General features: G+C 35.6%; 4 protein-coding genes across 9 annotated transcripts; 1 reads left to right on the top strand and 3 right to left on the bottom strand.

Moving 5' to 3' along the window:
- Window positions 1-699: 699 nt before the first annotated feature.
- Window positions 700-7,074, bottom strand: LOC143378432 (uncharacterized). The gene is made up of 5 exons (XM_076830137.1): window positions 6,770-7,074; window positions 5,640-5,760; window positions 5,192-5,524; window positions 2,217-3,496; window positions 700-1,158 (listed from the first exon to the last, which is right to left on the bottom strand). Exons 2-5 carry the CDS (start codon window positions 5,758-5,760, stop codon window positions 700-702), a joined length of 2,193 nt encoding a protein of 730 aa, XP_076686252.1. The 5' UTR covers window positions 6,770-7,074.
- A 17-nt stretch (window positions 7,075-7,091) lies between these two features.
- On the top strand, window positions 7,092-8,280 carry LOC143378809 (mitochondrial import inner membrane translocase subunit Tim13). The gene is made up of 3 exons (XM_076830794.1): window positions 7,092-7,373; window positions 7,458-7,526; window positions 8,143-8,280. The coding sequence occupies exons 1-3, from the start codon at window positions 7,272-7,274 to the stop codon at window positions 8,239-8,241; spliced, it is 270 nt and encodes an 89-aa protein (XP_076686909.1). The 5' UTR covers window positions 7,092-7,271; the 3' UTR covers window positions 8,242-8,280.
- Window positions 8,281-8,842: 562 nt separating this feature from the next.
- On the bottom strand, window positions 8,843-14,308 carry LOC143378630 (uncharacterized). Of its 2 annotated transcripts, XM_076830493.1 has the most exons (7): window positions 14,090-14,308; window positions 13,905-13,993; window positions 13,718-13,771; window positions 13,231-13,500; window positions 12,351-13,155; window positions 12,060-12,268; window positions 8,843-11,939 (listed from the first exon to the last, which is right to left on the bottom strand). In XM_076830493.1, exons 2-7 carry the CDS (start codon window positions 13,977-13,979, stop codon window positions 11,862-11,864), a joined length of 1,491 nt encoding a protein of 496 aa, XP_076686608.1. In that variant the 5' UTR covers window positions 13,980-13,993; window positions 14,090-14,308; the 3' UTR covers window positions 8,843-11,861. The 2 variants fall into 2 exon arrangements, with proteins under 2 accessions (XP_076686608.1, XP_076686607.1); XM_076830492.1 differs by lacking the exon at window positions 14,090-14,308 and having other exon boundaries at window positions 13,905-14,083.
- Window positions 14,309-15,671: 1,363 nt separating this feature from the next.
- On the bottom strand, window positions 15,672-21,505 carry LOC143378646 (uncharacterized). Of its 5 annotated transcripts, none has more exons than XM_076830526.1 (8): window positions 21,367-21,505; window positions 18,901-19,237; window positions 18,357-18,538; window positions 16,576-16,686; window positions 16,405-16,501; window positions 16,196-16,243; window positions 15,918-16,128; window positions 15,672-15,846 (listed from the first exon to the last, which is right to left on the bottom strand). In XM_076830526.1, exons 2-8 carry the CDS (start codon window positions 19,233-19,235, stop codon window positions 15,757-15,759), a joined length of 1,074 nt encoding a protein of 357 aa, XP_076686641.1. In that variant the 5' UTR covers window positions 19,236-19,237; window positions 21,367-21,505; the 3' UTR covers window positions 15,672-15,756. The 5 variants fall into 5 exon arrangements, with proteins under 5 accessions (XP_076686641.1, XP_076686640.1, XP_076686643.1 ...); XM_076830525.1 differs by lacking the exon at window positions 21,367-21,505 and adding an exon at window positions 19,354-20,479; XM_076830528.1 differs by lacking the exon at window positions 21,367-21,505 and having other exon boundaries at window positions 15,914-16,128; window positions 18,901-20,480.
- Window positions 21,506-22,217: the final 712 nt, after the last annotated feature.

Raw genomic sequence — 22,217 nt, forward strand, 5'->3', positions numbered from 1 at the left:
TGGCAGAATATGTTTGTACGTTTGCTATAGTTTGTTACTGAATAATTTTCAGTAATACAGTAGTTCCTCGTTAAGGGCTCGATTTGGTGTACGCGTTACGGGCTTTCCGCTATCCCCACCACTTCTGTCTCACTCTTGTCCGGCGGAGGGGAGAGCGAGATGGAACGAGAACGAGCGAGAGGCACTGAAAGCGAGCGAGGACAGCACGAGACAGACGCGTTGATGTTTTGTCTCGCTCCGTCTTTCGGGCGCCTGACACTCTGTCCTTGTTTTCGTGCTCACGGTAAGCGCTCGCGGCCATCGCGCACGCTCGCCGCGCACGCAGTGTTCCATCTCGCTCCCCCCTTCGGCCAGAAAGAAGCGAGAAACGAACACTCGGAATTAGGGCTCTGTTCACGATAAGGGCTCAACGCCGGTCCCGACCAGCGAGCAGCTAACGAGGAAATACTGTACTTGGTCTCGACACTTTTGACAGCAATTTTAGTTAATATTCGTCGTATTATCATAGTCGATATTATGTGAGCAAAGAATCGTCAACATATTTTAGTAATTTATATGAAATTTATGTACGTTAGACCAAGAATTAACATTATGCAAAATATCGCGTAGCTTTTATTTATGGTACACAAATTTGTTACGGAAAATGAAGTTTCAGACATGATAAATGAATAATCCATTACATGATACTGCGATTAAAAATTACGTTAGTTGTTTACATGTGAGTATACTGTCTAATCTATGTGACTTCTCCGCAAACTGAGGAAAATCTTTGGTAGCAATTACTGTGAAATCGACTAAAATCATTAACCATCGTTGCTCCCTTGCTCGTACGCTATCTTCCACTATCACACCTTCGAAATTCAATTGTTTCTTCCATAAACCCGTGACCGGTGGTATTATTTCTTCTTCGAATTGATTATCCCCCTTGTGAGGGAAGACTAGCCGGTACTTTTGTAAACAGAGACTTAACGCATGAAACGTAATATGCAATTGGTTTATTATATTACGCATATCAGCTTTCTTCGATTTCACCAGCGAGATTAAAACACCTCCCTGGGACTTCAATTTTGCAGTCAAATAATTTATTACTTCGATGCAGACTGGCATAGAAGTGCAGAGTTCTAAAGCAATAAACACTTGATGGGTCGATATCGTCATCTAAAAAAAAAATGAAATATTCAGTGAAAAGCCACACCTAATTTTCTAATTGTCAGGTCAATTTTCTTGCGAAAATCAAGGTAATTAATTGATTGCAATTACTTAATTCGTGCAATAAAATAATCCCTTAAATTCTGTGGAAGCGTTCAAAAAGGGCCAATGTCAAAATTGACATTATTGATTGATTGGCGTTAGAATTGGGTATAGCCGCTTAAACGCTCGGGAAATGTGTACATTTTGTGGATTTTTTTACAAATCAACGGCTCGATGAAGATTTTCCGTTTTTGTATTATGTTTACATTGTATTATGAACTACTTAAAAAAAAAAGTTTCAGTTGAAAAACTATTGTTTTTCATAACTTCCGAGAAACAATAGTTTTTTAACTGTAACTTTTTCTATAAGCAGTTCATAATACTATATAAAGATAGTACAAAAACGGAAAATCTTCGTCAAACCGTTAACTAGTAAAAAATACCTACAAATTGTACACATTTTCCGAGCGCTCAAACGGGTGTACCCCTTAAGGAGGTACCCATGTCTTGCGATTTTTTCAACTATTTTCAAGATTTTTTCTATGGACTTAATAAAAGATTTTTATGCTGAACTTTTTACTGTACTTCTATTATATCTTAAACTATGAACAAAATCATTTTTAGTTGAAAATATGAAATGCAAATGCCGCATGAAAGCCGACCACCTCGAAAACAAATTGCTCGATTTGTTGCCATGATTCTGGTCCAGTCTGTTCATCCGAAATAAAAAGACCAAGAAGATTCTTAAATAATTCGTGCATGACTATCGTTGCTGGCAGATTTGGATTGAAATTTAAAAATTCTTAAAGTGGCTGCAATTTGAACATTAAGTGTCGTCTTTCGCGATTTTTCTTTGTCCTATACGGGCTATAAAATTAGAAAAAAATTAGAGAAGAAAAATACTTTGTGCTAGTTCTGCTAGGGGCAACAGCGACACATCTGCCGAGGAATAAAAACATTTCATTACGTCCACAGCAAAAATCCCTGAAAGAAATTAACGAAATCACACGTCGCAGAAAATTTACCTTCCTCAACTCAGTGTTTCCCATACATTTGTCCAGCGTGTCCGTGACTGCCTGCAGAATTTCCTGCGTGCACGCGTTAGTTCTATTCTCCGCCTCAAAGACCTCGCAGAAATCTAGTATCGCGTTTAGAGCCTGCGCCTCTAAAGTACCTCTCCACCACCTCTTTCTCATGTACTGCCTAGCCATCCCCTCATCTCGGAAAACCGACAAAATCACTTTAACCGATCGAAAAGCGATGTCGTCCACACTTAGGGCATCCATCGTGAATCTCAACAACTCGGAGGAGACTCTTCTCTCTTCTCCCTTGTTCCCAACAATCGTACAATCTGCTTCATCTAAACATCCCAATTTCCTCTTCTTCCCAGAAATGCCCTCGCGATTTCTATCCGGAGTCAAATAATCAATTCCCTGCGAGTAGTCACTTCGCCGACAGGCACCCTGGCAAGTACTGTGTTTCGTCTTCATCGAGCAAGCACCCTCGTCGCTACCTCTGTCCGAAAACGATTTGAACGGGGACAAGCATGCCTGCTCGTCTCTACCAGAAATCCAGTCTTTCACAGCCGCGTCTATACCAGGAAACACGGAGTCATCCGTGCTACTGGCGCTATTCTCCCTCTGATAAGGGGTAATATCGTCTACTGTCTGAATCGTCAGAATTCCGATATCCTCGTTCTCGTAGATATAATCCTCCGCGCTTAATGGGTACGTACTGTACGCGCTGTCTTTTTGGGTGGCAGTGGGATTCTTATTAAGAGAATTGGAATCAGGCAGTTGCGTGCGCTCTGTAGTGATCCGTGTATCCGACCCCGAAGCCCGCTCACCTTCGTCGTTGGGTGAACGATCTCCATTGAACACGGTGGTGTCCGACAAATCATCCCCTAAGATGGCAGATACAGACCTCCAAGGTAATGAAATCAGTTCTACCGATCTTTCGGAGAGGGAACCGTTCCCTTCGGGCAGTGGCTTTGAGTTTTCGTCCTGAACGATATCCTCGCCCTCCAAGGAATCGTTAAAAATATCCGAGCTGGATAGACTCCCCCTGTCTGAGTCTGGGATTACGCAAATGTTTAATGTTCCGCTGGGTGCCGTTGAATTGCCGATATATCTTACAGGAGTTTCGGGAATAACAATGGACGAGCAACTAGTATTCTGAGTGAAATCTTCCTTCTCCCAAGAAATTAAATTCCCTTCGTTTGTCTCTAATGGATTAATCGAAGTTTCGTGATCTGGTTCTTGAACCTCGCTAGCTGAGTCTCCGCGGCAGCATTCAGAATCCTTCCCTGTAGGAAACGCAAGGATTTTTACAAACTTAATTTTGCGGGCGCATGGTGGATGCTCGCGGTGGGTGCGGGAAACGCCTAGAGGCGTTCAGCGAGTACGGTTAAGAGATACGACTCGAGGCGTCCCGCACGGGAGGGGGTGAATCGAGTGTAATGAGGTAGGTACCTATTAATTTTCGTTAGACTACAATCGAGAGTTTTGTATGAATACGAAGGGAAACAGTGCGTCGAGATTCAATGATTTAATCCGTATGGATTATTCCATGCTGTCTTTTCGCACTGAGACATAAATATTTCCGATTTAATCATATTTGCCACTTCCTAGAAGAAAATTATTCTGGCTAAATATGTCTCATTTGAAAGGGAATCCCTAAGAGTGGGATTAAATCTTCTTCCTCGACCAATAGTTGCGAACAGGCATTCAGAACAAAAACGGACATACCTACCCGCGTTTTTTGCGAAATTGAATTAGTAGCAACGATCATATAAAATAGTACAAATTAATTTTTTTCCAATGTGGGCTAGTTGGTTTTTGTTCTCAATGCCTCGTATAAGATGAATCCCATAAATGTGAAGAACTTTTGCAACTACTGGTCGAGGAGGAAGATTTAATCCCACTGCTAGGGATTCCCTTTCGAATGAAACATATTTAGCCGGAATGATTTCCTTCTAGGAAGAGGCAAATGCAATTAAACCGGAAATATTCATGACTCGGTGCGAAAAGGCAGCGTGGAATGCTTAACCCCTCGACGATGACGTTCGCATCTCTCATACTTTTTGCGTGCTTTTCAATGGGTTTATCGCTGACGTCAATAAGAACTACGGACCTACGCGACTGCTCCTGCATTTTATCAGTATGCGTTCATACACTTTGCGTCAGAGTGATCTTGCTTGCTTATCTTCACTGGAGAGAGTTCATTGTCGACGCTATCTACTGCTAATATTTATTAAATCTGCCTTGATATTACGGTATTGTAAAAACAGACTCGCATAGTCAAAAACTCTAAGTAGGAAAAAATTTTCTCGCAAATTCTTTTTCGATACATCATCAAAATTATCAATAAGGATAATGTTTTGCTTGAAATGCATCGCGACAAGTGTTTCCAAAAACTGCAAATACTGCCACCTTGTATATTCTATTTTTCTACTATTGCTGTATAAGGGTGCCATTTTTTTAACCGACTTCAAAAAGAAAGAAATTCTACGTTCGACGTGTATGTATATGTATGTATGTCAGTTTTGTATTTTGTTTTTCCGTGAATTTCTCCGTAACTACTGGACCGATTTTCGTGAAATTTATCGCATTTAGTTTAGCTTCAATCAACTTAGGTCACGGAGAAAGAATTGTCGAAATCGGTTGGGTAGTTTTGAAGTTACACCAAAAATAAGAAATCTGTTTCGTTATTATTATCAAGTCGCTTATTTTTGGAATCTTCCGTTTCTAGCAAACGGTTTTTTTACGAACAGCTCTTTTTGTAGGCCTACCTATATTTTTTTTAAATAAATGTAGTTATATAATTTAAATTACTAAAAAGTAAAAAATAAAAAGATTAAAATCTACTTAAAAAAAAAATGCCCTGAAAAGTAAAAAATAAGTTTTCTCCTAATTTAATCTATGTCCCCCAATTTTTTTTAAATAATGAAAAAACTTATTTGTTAATTTCCAATTTTAAAAATTCTATCAAACTGTATTACTTTTGTCTCGACTGTTATTCCATTGTTTATGAAACGCCAAATGGAATTGTTCCACGGAGATATCTTTCATGGACGTCGTCGCTGATTTCAGCCAAACTACAGCCTGCACGAAGCTTAAATCATCCTCGATTTTTTCCGTACAATCTGACGCTCTTTCGCAGGCTCTAGAAAGATTTTGCGGTATATTTAAGAAATGCCTGCATCGATAGCAATCCCTGTTACTATTCTCGTCGAATTTCTTTAATCTCGTTTTATCCAGCTCCATCAAAAGATCCTCTTCAACGGGCGAATACGATCCTCCTTTTGCTTTTGGTAAATTGCATGTGGAACTATCTGCACAATTATACAATATAAAAATAACGACTAATAAAGTACAGTTTGTTATACGAAAATTTTCATTCTTAATTGTATTAAACGTCTATTTTCTTTTTAATAATTCTTACGCAACCTAAATTTGATGTGAGGCGGTACGAATGTTTCATATATATTTGTTGCAGTTCCTGTAACGCCTTCTTTCGACTTTCAATATGTATTTTCATTTCTTCATTCTTCATAGTACTCGTGTTCATCTAGAAAACAGCGCTATTATATATCCATGTATCCAGGGCCGTTCCTGGGTTTTGGAAGCTCAGGTGTAAAACCAAATTGCCGCCCCTATTAGTTCAATATTCTATAATTAAGAATTTAATATACAGTGTTTACTTTTATATCTATACATACATAATTTTAAACAGTTATCATGCAAAAGAGTTTCGATTATTATTCTTATTAATGAAAATTTTACATGTAATAAACGGCCTGCGACCGCCCTTATATCTGGCCGCCCAGGTGCGGGGGCACCTTTGCACCCCCGCCAGGAACGGCCCTGCATGTATGATTTTATTGTGCAAAGGAGAGTGGTGGAAATTAAGTAATTCGATGGATTATATTAAAATTTAATTGGAAGATTAAAGATTTCATATAATTTATGTAAATTTTAATTGAAAATTAATTAAAATTATATTACATTTTTTTGGAGATTAAAAATTTGATGTAATTTATGTAAATTAAAAATTGAAAATTGAAAAGTTAAATCGAAACACAAGTATTGGCTCTAATCAGATTTACTTTATAGAGAATTGAACTTTGGTTAATTATCTACAAAGACACGACAAAGAATTATAAATACTTTCATAAACAAATCATCTTTTAAAAGAAAAACAAAACGCCTTCTGTCCGCAGTTACCCGTAGCTAGCGGGGCAAATCCGGACGGTTGCTTAAAGATTTCTTGATCTTTAATAAACACTGATTTTTCTTCCACGCTTTGGGTCTGACACATTTTTTTTTTCTTGTTTGATCGAATAGGGTTGCTCGTGGGATTGAATATCCATTTGCTGCCTTTAACTTCTTTCACGGGAATATGTATTCTCCGTGTCATTTAAGAAGGAACCTGCCGACCCACGAGTTTAGACTATAATTCTCCGTCATTCCTCCACTCTCCCCTACACACCATTTTCATATATAATTCGAACTTTCTTTACATTTCATTCTTGCAGTCTTCATTTTACAATAGAAAAAAGAACAGAAATAGATTTTACCTTAAAATATACTACAGCTGCGATCGTGAACGATGAAATTCAAACGAATATAGAGTTGCAGCCTATATATGCAATTTACAAAGCCCCACGGTCGCATAAATCTGCACAATACTTAAAATAGAATATGACATTCAAGGAAAGTGTATTCGAATATCCATACGATTAGAAAACAACATAAAATCATACAAAAGCGCGGCTGAAAAGAACAATACGCGTTTAATTATCAAATGCTTGAATACGAATTTGAATATATCTGTTTGCCAACAGTGTCAGTGCGTGCAACATATCGGTTGAGAAACTCCCTTAAGGATTACGTAATTCCTAGGCAGTTTTCGACGAGCCGTTGTAAATGGGATTTTAAAGAGCAACTTCACGTGCTTCCGGCTTACTGAACCAACCCACCGGGTAAAGACATGGTGGTTCAGGAACACTAGCCGTGCAAAGTGAATTTTGATTTTAGCTTTACCACATAGAAAAAGAGTTAACATAATTGCCTGTAAATATGGATTCGCCTTCTGGTTCTTTGACTAGTTCCCAGAGGGATGAGCTGATGGACCAAATCAAGCAACAAATTGCCGTCGCGAACGCGCAAGAATTACTTACGGTACGGTTACACAAGTCCATACATCTCTTACATTTTACGAAGCTAGGATGAATGAACGGACCGGGTTTGATCTGGTATTTTCAGAAAATGACAGAGAAGTGCTTCAAAAAATGTATAAACAAGCCGGGTACCACGCTGGATAGTTCCGAACAGGTAACCTCTACTATTTGCGAACTATAACCTCGCGAATACTTAAATGATTTACGAAAAAAAGAAGTAATTAGATAAGTTGACTATTTTATAGTTCCATAGCATGCCCCTTTTATGTGTACGACGTCTTACATATGTAGCTCGTACTTCATCTTTTAAGCTAACTTTTATCGAAAGTTAAAGCCCGTTACCTTCAGTGGCATTCGATCGACGCGTGTATCGTTCATTCAAAGATAATTTAAGAAGACTAAGAATGTCAAAAAATATTCTAAACAGTATGAATAAAGAAGACATTTTTGAAAGAAGTGTATTTATTTTTTGTGTAAGATAAATTGTAGATTGCCGTTTATTATGCTTAAAGTTATCGCTTTGAATGTTCATAAAGATGTATTAAATATATATATATATTACAAATACTTGTAAGCACACGCAGGAATAAAGTAAAGATACTAAATATGATATTTCATTGTAATTCTTGTTAGACTTCATTCCAGAATTTTAAGAGATTTGCAGAATAAATTTGTATCCTACATGCCTGATTAAAATACTGTTACAATGCTGCGTATTTTTATTGTTATTAATGTGAAACATTTTCTAAATGACTTTGATTTATTTACAGAAATGTGTAGCAATGTGTATGGACCGATATATGGATGCATTTAATCTAGTATCAAAAGCATATAGTGAACGACTGCAAAGGGAACGTCACAGAATGTAAAAGTACAAATTTTTGAATAAATTGTTTCCTTGTTGTATATTTTGTAGTTTACTGAACAGTGAAAGTTGCGCATCGACTATTTTCCAAACTACATTAAAAGACACGATTGTAATTGCACGATACATTTCACTTGGGATTGTTATGAAACTAAAGCAATCCTCTCTGTAGGTATGTCATTTATAAATATTAAATAATTTTGTATATATCAGTAATAATTTTAATTAATTTCCGTTATAAAATAGATTTTTACGTTTGTAATTCTTATACACAATTAATAAATTATTTTAAATTCGAATATACAGATGCACGAATATTGCATCGCTGTATGCATTTGTAAAACATTAAAGCAATATAATAAATTCAGGTTGTCTTAAATTTATTCGTGTTTTATCCGTAATACTCGTTTCTTAATTTACAGTATTCTTTTAGCAATATTACTCTAGGGACATTATTTTTCATCTTCGTGTATTTAAATCGTTCGCGATAAGTTGTGTCGTTGAGAAGAAAATGAAGATGGCATTGAATGTATGATATATTTTTAAAGTATCTAGAGTTCCTAATAGGGATTGGTTACAAGGTGATGGAAAGAATTCGCAAACACTTGCAAAAGAGAAAAATCTTTATAAAATAAATAACATATACATGAATATCATTACATCATACTTCAAAATCATAAATAAGTAACTTAGGTGTTTTGTAAATCCCACAATTCCATAGTATGTATTTGCATTGTTTATTATTCGTACACACTAAAAGGCACAATATAGCTACCAATACTTCAACGTGGTTACAAAAGTAATTCTCTAGGACTGTATGAAAAAATATTGTGAGTAGTTCATTAATACTTCATTTGTTTGATTTCACATCATAAATTAGCAAATAACAATAATTACACCTATTTCGTACCAATGTTTGCAAAATCTATGATTAACTTGCTTCTAGCGCATCGAATACCATCATTGTATGTACAGATTAATCCAGATATTCTCGTAACATAACGGATCAATGTCGCTAGTCATTCGTAATAATCTTTTGCTAGTAAAAGGAAAAAACTGCTTCAAAGGTACATATCAAAAAAAGAAGATTACCAATCGTTTTTGTCTGAAAAATATAGTCCCAAGCCAGTTTTGTACTGCATTCACTTACACGTTTGGCATATAAGATGAAGATTTCCATGCTTTAAATGTACTATATACGTACATTCTACGAATTTCTTAGAAATGAAGATATATAATAAACTTTCGCATGTATTGCGATACATGTAGGGGTAATTAACTATATATCGATTAGCTTAGGATTAACTGAAACCACATAAATATAAAAAATGTCCGTGTACCCTGCAATATATAAATGTTTACAGAAACACTTTCTACTTTCGTGAGAATGTAAAATAAAATCTGTCGATATACTGTAATAGTTGTGAAACATTTCTTAAATTACTCTCTCTCTTTCTTATATGCTATGGTGAAAAATACTTATTGCGTAAATTTTTTTTCCACTAATGCTAACAATACAACAGAAGTGCAATAATCTTAATAACAATGGAATGTATCTATGTTTTACATTCTATAGAATATAGGAATGTTCAGTGTTGTCCTGAAATCGTTTTTTATAAAATTATATGTCGTGTCGATTTTAAAATGTAACCACGTTGATTGGTCAGGAACACACCTGCTTTAATATATACATAGTGATAAAAGTTGATTCAAACTAAGCGATTCCATCGGTACGCATATACCTTTAATACAGTAGAAGCAAGTCTTGCGGAACTTCAATTTTTTCCGGTCTATAATAATAAATATAAACCCAGCGAAGCGTTTATCCTTTGAGGTACAAATCCTAAATAGGCAAATAGCTTTTAATGTTTACATTTGAAAAAATATCAAAATTACTTTTGTATTTCTTTGTTTGTGTAACTACCGTAAAAAAGATAAAGATTAAGAAAATGTAAAGTACGATAATACGTTTCAACAATACTGAGTAAATACAGCCTTATTGTACTATAAACAACGCTGTTATAGTAAAATTATAATCAATGATTCTCCAATTGCCCGATGCACGAAGTTTTTCGAATTACAATCGTAGTCATTTTATAATTAGGGCCGATGCTGCGCAACTGGAATTGTAAGACACGTTACTAGACTGTGAAATCTCTTTGTTTGAATCAATTACAATATTTACTATTGATGACGTTACAGTATTCGTGTGCTACTGAAAATTTTTATGAGGGAAGCAGGCTGTACATTTTTTTACAATCAGATTTTGATTTGTCGAGCATCCTGTTGATCCACCGTGAATTGTACTTAGTTATTGCATCTTATTCGGGGCGTAGTACATTTATACCAATATGTTTATCAAGATATTGGATTGCCCAAAAATTTCTATTACTTACTCTAAAGCTTTTATTAGTCATTAAAATATTACGAGTCGCGGATGCAAGAAAACATACGAGCACCTAACTTTCCACTGAACTTTTATAAATAACTTTTAGTTTTATACGTTTAGCACCATTATCCTTTAAAAAGAAATAATTTCGTGTATCTTTTAGGCAATCCACTTTTAGACGGATGATTCATCAATATTGCTATCGATACTATACCAGTAACTTTAGATAAATGAGGTAAGTAATGACGTTCGGTCATAAAATCAGACAGAGGAATCATTCTAGTAAACACAACAAAACTATTACAAAATTTTTTGAAAGATATAACTAAGTATCCAACAACCATTAATGTAACCAATTACTTTCCATTCTTTAAGGTATTTTAACATTGAGATATAAATGGCGTTAAGATTAATAATACTAGACATATTTACAGAACAACGTAGAAGGCAGTTTGTCTGAAAATCCTCGCAATCAAAAGTTATTAGTATTAAAATATTAATTCAATTAACAATGTATCACAATCTCTCAAATGAAAACATGCTTGCTTACTTTGATTTAGATCTAATTCTGACGTCGATGTAATCTTTCAACAGCAACTGTTTCTTATCGAATTATTATAAAATCCTGAATATCTTTACGACGCTTGTTTCGCGCAAGCCTATGTTGGAACTTTCAAAGGGTTACTAATTTTCAGTACTTAGATTCGCAAAAAATAGAATTTAACATCTTATTGCGATAATAACGAGGGACAATGGCAGTCCGGTTTTGTTCTTTAATATTTGGTTCGTTTCAATAAAATTTGTATAACTTTTTTTTGTAGGAAGTTAAAACTTGCTAGGTTTCGTATTACGAGCAATATAGTATTAAATACAGAACGTTCGTTTAAAAGCTGTGGTTTCTAAATGTTGCTAAAGATATTGGTTACCATATATATATAAAAATATGTTAGTTTCTGTCGCGAAATTTATACGAAGTACTAAAAGTATAACACTTATGGATACACATTCAGACATTTCCCTTCTACGTTCTTTGCAGAGAAACTTATATATAAGTATTGAGCCATAAATGGCAGTGCCATGTCAGAAACCAAAATAATTCTGCACGTTTGTGAGTCCATGTCAGTTCGTATTGACATACTTGACACCCTGGCGTGGGATATCAGATATCAATATAATAAAAGAAGTAACATTTTAAGATTCTTGCAGAAAGTAAGATGTAGTAACGTGATTTACGATTATAGTTCTTTCGCGCAATTCGCTGTAATACCCGTTGCAAAATTTGATATATTTTTATCCATATTTATATCTTCAAGCTAAAAAAGAATTACACATGCAATATTCGAAATAGGTAAAAAAAAAAAGAAAATAGAAGCATGTCAGTTACTGGAGTATGCTAAAAGAGAAGTCCTTCGATTTATGCTGGGTTTACTTACACATGAATTACTGCTCAATATATCATCGATTTCTTCAATCTCTTCGCTTATATCTTCGCTATGAGCACTCTGAGTTTTATCTTGCTTCTTTGCTTGCAGTTTTATCGGGCTATCTAATTTATCAGGTTCCTTAGAGGGACTTTGATCGTAATTGCTTCCAGATGCAGACGAAACGAAGTCTTCTTCGTAATTATCAATACCGTCGGTACCTGAGAATATATTGGTATATACATATCGTAACGTGCGTATACAGGAGATAAATCGTAATTATAGGGATGCGTATCGACGTACCAAGTCCAATATCCATCAGTTCTTTCAGGTCGTTAATATTAGTCTTTTTACCATTTAATGGCGGGAGATCACTAAGTATAGAATGAGATTTTTTATCTAGAGATGGCAGATCTTGTAAAAAAGATTCAGTATTATGTATAGCATTGATATTTTCTCTTTTTCCGTCGACAATAATTTCTTCAAAGTATACAGTTTTTCCAAAACTGTTTCCAGTAGTAACTGCTTTTTTATTTTGTACGTTATTCGCTATTTGTAATTCCAAACTATTTATATTATTCTGCTTACTTATATCTTCGTTTTGATCCGTTTGCGCTTCAGTAACTATAGACTCGTCAAACTTAATTAAAGGCTCGGTTTTATTTAGTAAATTTGTTTGGATGGGTGTATCTATTTCAGTCTCCTTTGTCATATGATTCATCACGGTAGTTGTGCCATTTGGACTTGTAGAGAGTGTATCAAAATGCATATTATTGTTCCCTTTGCTATCAATTCCGTCGTTTTTCCCTGTGCTTTCAGAAGTTGTACTTTTCCTGAGAGAATCATTTCGCTGTTCACAATTCGACCCATCTATTGAAATATCGTCGAGAGACATTCCTTTATTTTCCTTATCCGTTATTGTCATGTTTATTGGATGTTTCGAGCTTTCCTGCGAAACACTCTCCAATTTATCCGAACTGTCGTTATCGTTTGACAACGACGCGGTTTCGTTATGTAATACTTTTGGAATGGAAATTTCAAATGTTGCGTTAGCAATGTTTGTTACAGTTTCGTCTGTTTTATTAAGCCTGCTTTCATTAGTTTCGTTCTGTAACAATAGATGTCCTTTGTAATTCTAATGTTCAATAATAATATTGTAGTATTTTACGTTTAATATAGATACCTTTCGCGTGTTATTAAAGGCACTGTTCATGCTGTTTTTTAAAATTTCTCCAAGCAATGGTTCATTGGATTCGATGCCCAACTCTTCGCATAATTTATTTCTTCCAACATAGTTATATTCTTTTCCAAAGTACGTCTCTGGATCATACACAGATATTGTATAATCGAGACCAAAATATTCTAGGAACTCCCTAACCAAGGAAAACAATAATTTTCCTTCTGAATTAGCCAGGTACTGCTTTACAGTTTTATTGAGGAGTGGTTCTGGATTCTGAAATGTTAATTAAATTATGCAGAGTGGAACCATAATTCTGTTCATCTAAAACATGTCTGCTATTGGTCGACGCGCCAGAAAATGTTGTATGGTATCAAGAGGGACATAATATAGATCATTCGAAATCAGATGAGGTGGCGAAATAATTATTCTTAAAGTAGTATTACAACTAATGCCTTTGCAGTGGTATATTTTGAACAAAATGTTGACATACCATTACTGATTCTTGTTCTTCTAGAGCTAAAAACACACTTGCCCTGAGTTCCGCCTACAACATTACAAAAGAGTTTCAGAGAAGTATCACAGTGAAAACAAGAACATTCCGCGAGAGAAAGTTCTTTGACAGAATTTGCATAACCTAAAGAAAAAGACGTGTTTCTTAGGGCACATTTTTAGCATACCCGCACTTTAGCAAGAACACCATTATTCTCGAGGGTTTGCACCACCAAATCCCGTAATTCTGTGTCCTCCTCCATGGAAATGTTTCCGTCTATCATGATTATAAATAAAAATTACACCCGCAAACACTCAAGAAATGTAAATATTTACGCTTTCCATCGCGTGCCTTCTTTTCACAGATGTTTACCTAGAGATTATTTTTTCCTTGTCTAGGGAGTTTGAATTTCGGCAATTTTGAAAAAGTGGGTTCTTTTTTTCCGGTAAAAGTACACCAATATCTTTCTCTTAGTTATACGGAGGCGTGAATAAAATGAAAATGGAGCTCATTAGACAGTATATTCTGTAGGATACAAAACGTAAAGTAAGACATTGAATTTAATTCTTTGTTGCGAATGTGTTACAAATGCATCGGTATTACCATAGACGAGATATAGAATAGACCTGACATCTTATGGGAATTTGTGTGACGTAAACGTAAGCTAATAGCGAATTCGGCATTCTGTACACCATGATGTATAAGGATATAAGGTGTGCTCTTGCGCACCCTTTTCAAATTAGCCAATAATGTGCTCGTCCCAAGATCCTTCATATTGGATTGTCAACCAATAGGATAGAATGAATTCGTCAACATTTCGATATGCGTCCGTACACTTGCATATGCAATCATATACATACATATTTTAATATGGTGGAAATTGGGAATGCGCAATAAAATACGAAAATGAGCCGCTCAGCGAGCACACCTTATGTCCTTACATCATGCTGTACACCAGGCGTCAAAACGGCTTTCCTTCGGAAATTTGGCAACGTTGCATGTCACTAGAACCGCTGAGTTATGCCCAGTGACATGCAACGTTGCCAAATTTCCGAAGGTAAACCGATTTTGGCGCCTAGTGTACATATATACTATAGTATGAATACCATTGTGAACGGGCTCAGCACCGATATTTACGGTGCGCACTTTTCAAGCACCGTTCCCAACGGTGCAGATCTTTTTCCGTGTAACTACCTATACACTCCATTCCATATAAGAGACGACCCATGCCCCTACTGATTTACAACCGATCTGCGCAGCTCCCACGGATCTGACACACGCGATTGGTCGTAGCACTTTGCCCGCCATTTTCCTACCAATCAACAGTATATCCTGCGCGGAACGAGTCCACTCTAAAGTGGAATGCAGTGTAGAATATCTGGAATGCGAATTGCCTCGCTGAGTTTCGGGGCCTTCGATGCTCGAGACCAGCGGAACCATACTTACAATGCTGCGCACTAAGCAGTGACGAATCTCGAATTTTGCATTTGTAATCAGATCTTTGCAAAAGTGATGTCAAGCGATTCCTTATGTTTTCCCGGAGAAATTGGCCCCCAAAACGATACAATTCGGACCATAATGAAGGAAATTACGTGAAAAATTGATTTGCATAATTTAAAACTAGCTTCGTTAAGTAGTCAGATTTACAAGACATTTGACATGACTTTAATTGGGGAATATAAAATATATATTTTGTTTAATATGAAATGTATTAAAAATATATTAAACATATATTTGGTTCGGATGGAGGTCGTTTTCTGGAGAAAACCTAACTCAGAATTAAATACTAAAAATGTACATCGTACTGTAAAGTGCTGCGGTGGTTCCGTTGTTGTGGAGGAGGTATATGGTTGCAACCGGTACTGGAAATCTCGTTTTTATATAAGGCAGTTTAGATAAACATACATTTTTAAATATTTAAAAAAAAAACAATTTAAAAGAAAGTACTACCTAATTGGGATTATTGTAAAATTTTTATTTCCAGTAAGATAATGACAGAAAGCATACGGACAGAATTGTGCAAGAGTGGTTATTGTATATTATTGTCTCATCATAGGACGTATATTACATCCAAGAGGTCCTCGAATTGGGCCCCACGGATGAACCATTAATAGTCTCGGTTGAAAATTCTGAGCAAAGAAATGAATGAGTTTTAGATCATCGCTAAATTATCGCATTTTTATGTAAATACAGTACCTACTCCGTAATAAATAGGAACAGGAATTGGTCCAATATAATGCTCTCCAGGAACCCGTTGTTCTCTAGGCCCATCTCTTTCTCTGAATCTAGGTGTTTGCCTCCTGTCTCGGGAATAATTTCTGCGCCGCTCTCGATGGTGGTCTCGGTAAAATCTTTCACCATCTTTTTGCTCTCTACTATGAGCTTTCTCCCTATATAAATAATGTAATACTCTGGTGAAATACAATTGGAAGAAATGTAATGAACGCAGATACATGAAAGTGTAATAATAGCTTTTACCTATCACTTCTGTAATTTCCTTCATCTTCATGCTTAGAATCGTCATACCTGAAAGAGGGTAAACAAATTAGTAAAAAAAAATAATTCCCTAAACAATTTCAGATTCTACATTAACACATTTAAAGCAGCAAGTTCTTTGTACAATGATTTACACTTATGTCTAACTTATGTTTATATTGCAATACTCTGAGTAAAATCCAGGCACGAACCTGGGGTGACGGGACCACGTGCGCCTAGGACTGTGATATCGGGTTCTTGTAGGACTCAAGGACGCCGAATGCCTTTTCAACATTTTCAACTTGTTTTCTACAAATTAAAGCGTTCATGTTTGTAAAACAGAAGTTGTAATAAATCTTGGCAGTTTGAAATAATAAACACACCTGAATTTTCCAAATTCACAGTTACGACAGTACGATATTCCGCAACTTCTTCTGTTTCGCTTATTCCTCTCTTTATTTCTTCTCTATCAAATATTGGTTTGGATCCCTCTCCTGCAGTTAAGTTTAGTAAATTTATTAATAAGAAAAGCAATCTATGTAAAAATCAGGAAAACATTTAAGCAATACTACCAGCTGTGACAGATATGGAAGGTATCAACCCCGATATTCAGATAAACTGACTCGCTCTGAACAATTGTAAGCCAAGTCATTCCGTATTGTCAATTTCAAATTATTTAAATAAATTGTTGTTAATTTATATGATTTTATATATTAAAAGTATATATAAATTTATTTTTCTTCCTCAAAAATAAAGAGTATTTTACATAACTAAAAAGGCTTACAACTTTCTTGAGTGCCAGATATATCAAGAGAAACTTATTTTTTATAATTGTAATTATTTTGATGACATTATTTTAATAAAACTCTAACTCTAAATATTCTGTAGCAACTGATAAATTTTAATTTATAATGTAATATTTTCTTTTCCTTTTCACATAGCGTATACAAATCGCATTCAATAATTTTTCAAAAGAATGTAGCTAAATCCTTGGAATGTTACTCATTGTCTATTACGAATTCATTACAAAAATATGAACATATCGATAACGCCTTTTAATATAATTCAAATAAAATAGTTTAATTTGTGTGTAGAGGACTCATGATTCCACAATAAAATCTTCCGGGATGGTTCATATTTTCCAGGACGATTAAGTAATCATCCACTTCACTGAATCGCAATTTCAAGTTTTCGTAATATTCACTCTATACACAATGCTTTGAAACGCATACTTTTCAAACCAACTAAATTAAATCTACGAGTACTCATACTTTAAAGAGAAAATATTTATTTAATGCAATAAAATAAAAGATGAATAAGAATAAGAAATACCACACTATGCAACAATTTTGAAAAATTCTAAGATTTAATTTCTGATTTCATTTCTTCCAGTGTTGGAGCATAATGTTTAATGTTTCACTATGCCTCTTCAGTTGTTAAATATCAAGATTTAAAACATCTTCCAAGATGCGAAAATCTTCCAGTTGGTCTGCTTTTAGTAAATAAAGCATTTAAAAAAAGACACTTATTTGGACATGCACACATTCCCAAAACCAGGACACAAGGAGAATGCACAAAACGTGTTTGAACTACGTTTTTGGAGGAGAAATTAATTTTTACCAAAATATATTATAAGCTCATTCTTATTATATTCATTATAGCAGTTAATATAGCTGAAGCATAATTCTTTGTGCAAGCTCGTAAGAAAAAAAAATACTGTACATAAAGCAACAAGCAAGAGATACGTTAAGCATAGCAATCTTAAAACAAAGTAGAAAAAAATTGTGCTTACATATTGCACATTATGCGATCGATACAGTGATCCAACGTTGTATTCCAAATTTGCTATATCCTGGGCGAATCAAAAACATGTTAGTAATTTAAGCACTTGGTAAAGTGAAAATGTGGAAATATTTATCTAAACTTCGATTATACATTTAAACAGAAACTAAATGGATTCTAAATAGTGGAGAGTAATATCTCACAGAGAAGAGACACTTTTACATTAGAAAGCATACAATGTTCTCAAACTTGAATTTGTTGATCGAAACTTCTAGAAAATCCCAGAATCATCTTCCACGTTGAGCTTATTTTCCTTTGTGGTAGTCGTTCGCTAAATGAGTGAAAATTCTCAGGAAGTTACGGTAAAAAAGCAAGACGTTACCCGCTCTTCTTTTAAGCACCACATCTTCCTTGTTGGGTATATCCCGCTTGAGTTCATTGGTAGATACTCTTCCAGGCATGTTTCTATGAATATCTACTTTGATTTTGCGAAGTTCTGTTGAACTAATTTTTGGACCTTCAGATCCTTTAAATAAGGGCGTTGTACCACTTGATGTTTCAAATCTAAAGTCCAGAGTAATATTATTTGTACATATGATTTCATAGATTTACACTTGAGACTTACTATAATTTAATATTTTGATTGCTTCTTGAAGCATATTTTTTTATAGCAGGGTTCACTAACTGGAAGTTAAATATCAACTAAATTCGATATTTTTTACAAATACAAGTTAACACTTTATCAGTGTACTTTTCTGGATATAGCCAAAAACATATTTAATTTAAATATATTCGTCCGAAGATAAGACAGGAAATTCCACGACCCGACGATGAAATGTTAAAATTGTTCTTTGTCTATGATATCCTCCAGAATGGGACACTGCGTCTACTTCAACAGTTAATAATTAAAGACAGTTTATACTTACTTTTTAGAAAGTACAGTATCTTCAGGTGTATGATGCACAGAAGTTCTTCTATATCGACTAGGTGGAGATTCACTTCTACTCCTACAAGGTCTGTTGCATCTTCCTTCGGAAAATACTAAGCTCATATTACGAGCGCGTTGTATCTCATAATCCATAATCATTTTTCTTTTCAGTCTATTATGACTGTCCATTTTTTCTTGTTCGATCATCCATTCGCGTCTACGCCGTCTCCTCTCTTCTTCAGTTCTTGCACGAAGAAATGCGTCACTATCTTCATTACGCGAGGGCTTAGGTCTTTCATCATGATGTGAATTCCTCGATGTATGCCGTTTCATTCCTACAACGTAGTAGAGATAGATTATATTACGTATCAAAGAATTTCTTACTTGATTAGCCAAACGCAAAATTTAAATAGGTTTGTACTTTATACCGAATTGATGTAAAAGAAATTACCTCGTTATCACGCAGAAAAATGACGAGCAATGAACAGAATAACCAGTAAATAAAAGTATAAGAATTAAACATATGAGTATTATTCGTAAACTTTAAGAAGGAAACGCCTAGCACACGCGCTCACTTCCCCAAATGCAGCAATGTGCAGCCAATTGCAGCCACGGTCCCCGGACAACATTTTGCAGAGCCGGATGTTTCGCGGAGGGGGAACACCTACAGGAGTGGTGGTAATGCGTGCGCGAGACGCCACGGTGGGAGCAAACCGACGCCACGGCCAACCAGCGTCGCCAACATATTTCCCGGCGACCCTGGTTGGCCGTGGTTGGCTTCGCGTTGGCGCCACTTGGCTGGCTTGGCGCTGGCGTCGGTTCACGTACCATTATCACCACTCCTGTAGGTGCTTCCCCTTCCACCAAGGATTTATTCGTTGAGAATTTAATCGTCGAATATAAAGATACATTCTTATTTGTCGAGCGTTTGATGTTCAGCGTCGAAAAAAGATGTTCATCTTTATTTGTATCTCTAATCGGTGGTTTATCCGACGTCAAATAATTTTCTAGCGCGCGTTCGAGACACCGAGGATCGGGCCGACCGGAGACTCTGTGACTGGCGCGTATGTTACAAAGCAGTGTGTACATACTTAAGTAGGTATCAATCGTTCAATGACGAAAATTTAAATCTTCATAATTATCATTATATCTTGTTGAAAATAGTACTAATAAGGTAAAACACGACATACAGTGACTCGCATCAATATATCAGGACACCATGGTGTGTGAGAGATTATTGTTCAAAATATTTGTTTATAATAATATTATTGAAATTGATTGTTTCTTAATACATTACAACAATTATTGTAGTTAGTAGGAACATAAATTTTCATTATTCAAACCACACAGTTTTTTGCGTAATAAGCACTAAACTAATGTCGAAATTTAACATTCCACAAATATTTGGGCAGTGAGAAAGTTACATAAATTTTATAAAAAATATATATCTTTTTTAACAATATTAACGTAATATTAATATTTCGTAGGTTGGCTAGCCGTAGTAGCTCAATGACTAACAATATGTATTATTGAATCAACTACTTCAGGGATAGAATGAATAGTATATATTGGGCTAATTCTCCACTTACGCCCAAATCGCCCGCGATTTTCATTAAGCTAAAGCTCTCCTGTACGCGACTGGACGTCAAGAACTTCAAAGTCGATTTTCTTGAAAATTAAGCGCGATATGAAAAAAACTTACTCTTTCGCCATGACGGCTATGGTTCGCCATGCGGCTCGGACGCACGTCACAAAATTATTCGACGTTGAATAAAGTTAAAGATGAAGTTCAAGTTAAAAACTTTCTTCGACGCTGAAGTTGAAACGCTCGACGAATAAAGTTAATCCGGGTAATCTTTATAAAACACATGACGAATAATTTTTTTAACCTTTATTCGTTATTCGAAATATTTATTCAAGTAAAAAATTTGCCTCTCATAACGTTTGCCACCTGTGCCATTTTCCTTAAATCCGTCACTGATTACGACTTCAATATTTATCAACATACGGCTTACAACATGCGATGCCCGACTGAAAAACGTATAGAAATACATTATAAAGGAACAGGTCTCGGACGACAAGAGACACGACCCAAAATATTTCGTTTATATGATTGGACGGCCGGTACTGGGTCGAGAGATATATTTAGTAACATCCAATTATGAAAATTTCAATTTCTATGATTTTCGTTCCATCTTTTTGGAAAGAGTACCAATAAGGAGCCAAAATACGGCAAATGGGAGAAGTTTTAACAATATCTTGTCGACGACGATTCATCGTTATACTTTATCGGAGGAATTTAACATTTTAAACATTAATCTCCTGCGTTTTATTATTTTATTAGTCTTACACGACAGAAATGCCCACGCCACAAAACTCGCTCGTCTGCAGCATGCAAGACATGTATTATATATACTGATTTCCGCGAAGGAGATAATTTGAAATAATAATTGTTCATAATTACATATCTCTTCTTGGTGTTTAGAAGATATTATTACAACACGTGGTACAATCACTTTGAATTCCTTGTTCTGCGTTGCACCTGTGCACTGCGACGGTTCAGCTCGGAGTGTTCGAGACAGTGCGAGACCTACGCAACACACGCAATTGGTGGTAATCCAGTACAATCCTGATCAATCACGATTTTCGGCAACATGGCGCAGCCTATCCGAGATTACCATTATACCGCCAAAATTACAATAAGGAATTTGCACTTAAAAAGGATTGCATGGTTTATTATTTATAACCTGAATATACACCATAAATGTACAATACAATTTTTAATTATTATAAATCGTTAAGTATTAAAACATGAGATTAAAAATTGATGTTTGAAATGTTCCGTATTGCGAAGAAAGGATTTTGATTGGTCGAAAAGGTTCGTGACGTCACATAGTAATAGTTTTAAATGGCTGCTTATGTGTTTGTGATTGCGTCGTGAAACAGGTTTATGAGTTGCCTAAAAATACGTATATCAAAACAGCCATCTAATAGTAAACACAAATGTATTTACTATTAGTCGTTCGATGACGAATAATGTGGGCTCGTTCATGACTCCTGTTGCACGATTCCGTGGGAAATTTTAAATTAAACGGCGGATCCGTGCCCGTGTAACGCTGAAGCACTCAGCTCACGAGTTCGTCAGTGGGTTGTCCTCTAGCCGTCTCTCCGTCCTTGGCCCTTCCTTCGCGCTTCCTTCCACTCTCGGCTGGGGGTCGAGGCACGCTCATAGCTCATTCGGCAACCTGCACTAGTGCGCACTGACAATGAGTGCGAATTTTACCCAATTGGAAACGAAAGAGTTCGCATTCAATG

This window comes from Andrena cerasifolii, chromosome 2, assembly GCF_050908995.1.
Source record: "Andrena cerasifolii isolate SP2316 chromosome 2, iyAndCera1_principal, whole genome shotgun sequence".
NCBI classification, from domain to species: domain Eukaryota; kingdom Metazoa; phylum Arthropoda; class Insecta; order Hymenoptera; family Andrenidae; genus Andrena; species Andrena cerasifolii.

Bases quoted from the DNA above. Each gene is read 5' to 3' on its own strand.
- LOC143378432 (XM_076830137.1), bottom strand. From the start codon at position 5,760: ATGAACACGAGTACTATGAAGAATGAAGAAATGAAAATACATATTGAA. The intron at 5,525-5,639 runs GTTGCGTAAGAA...ATAATTGTGCAG, and splicing joins CCGCCTCACATCAAATTTAG to ATAGTTCCACATGCAATTTA. The intron at 3,497-5,191 runs GTAATACAGTTT...CGTTTCCTACAG, and splicing joins GAATAACAGTCGAGACAAAA to GGAAGGATTCTGAATGCTGC.
- LOC143378630 (XM_076830492.1), bottom strand. From the start codon at position 14,000: ATGATAGACGGAAACATTTCCATGGAGGAGGACACAGAATTACGGGAT. The intron at 13,501-13,717 runs GTATGTCAACAT...TTAACATTTCAG, and splicing joins AAGAACAAGAATCAGTAATG to AATCCAGAACCACTCCTCAA. The intron at 12,269-12,350 runs GTACGTCGATAC...ATATATTCTCAG, and splicing joins ACTGATGGATATTGGACTTG to GTACCGACGGTATTGATAAT.
- LOC143378646 (XM_076830526.1), bottom strand. From the start codon at position 19,235: ATGAAACGGCATACATCGAGGAATTCACATCATGATGAAAGACCTAAG. The intron at 16,687-18,356 runs GTAACGTCTTGC...ACTTAACTGCAG, and splicing joins GGTGCTTAAAAGAAGAGCGG to GAGAGGGATCCAAACCAATA. The intron at 16,129-16,195 runs GTAAAAGCTATT...GTATTTCACCAG, and splicing joins GGAAATTACAGAAGTGATAG to AGTATTACATTATTTATATA.
- LOC143378809 (XM_076830794.1), top strand. From the start codon at position 7,272: ATGGATTCGCCTTCTGGTTCTTTGACTAGTTCCCAGAGGGATGAGCTG. The intron at 7,374-7,457 runs GTACGGTTACAC...TGGTATTTTCAG, and splicing joins ACGCGCAAGAATTACTTACG to AAAATGACAGAGAAGTGCTT. The intron at 7,527-8,142 runs GTAACCTCTACT...ATTTATTTACAG, and splicing joins CGCTGGATAGTTCCGAACAG to AAATGTGTAGCAATGTGTAT.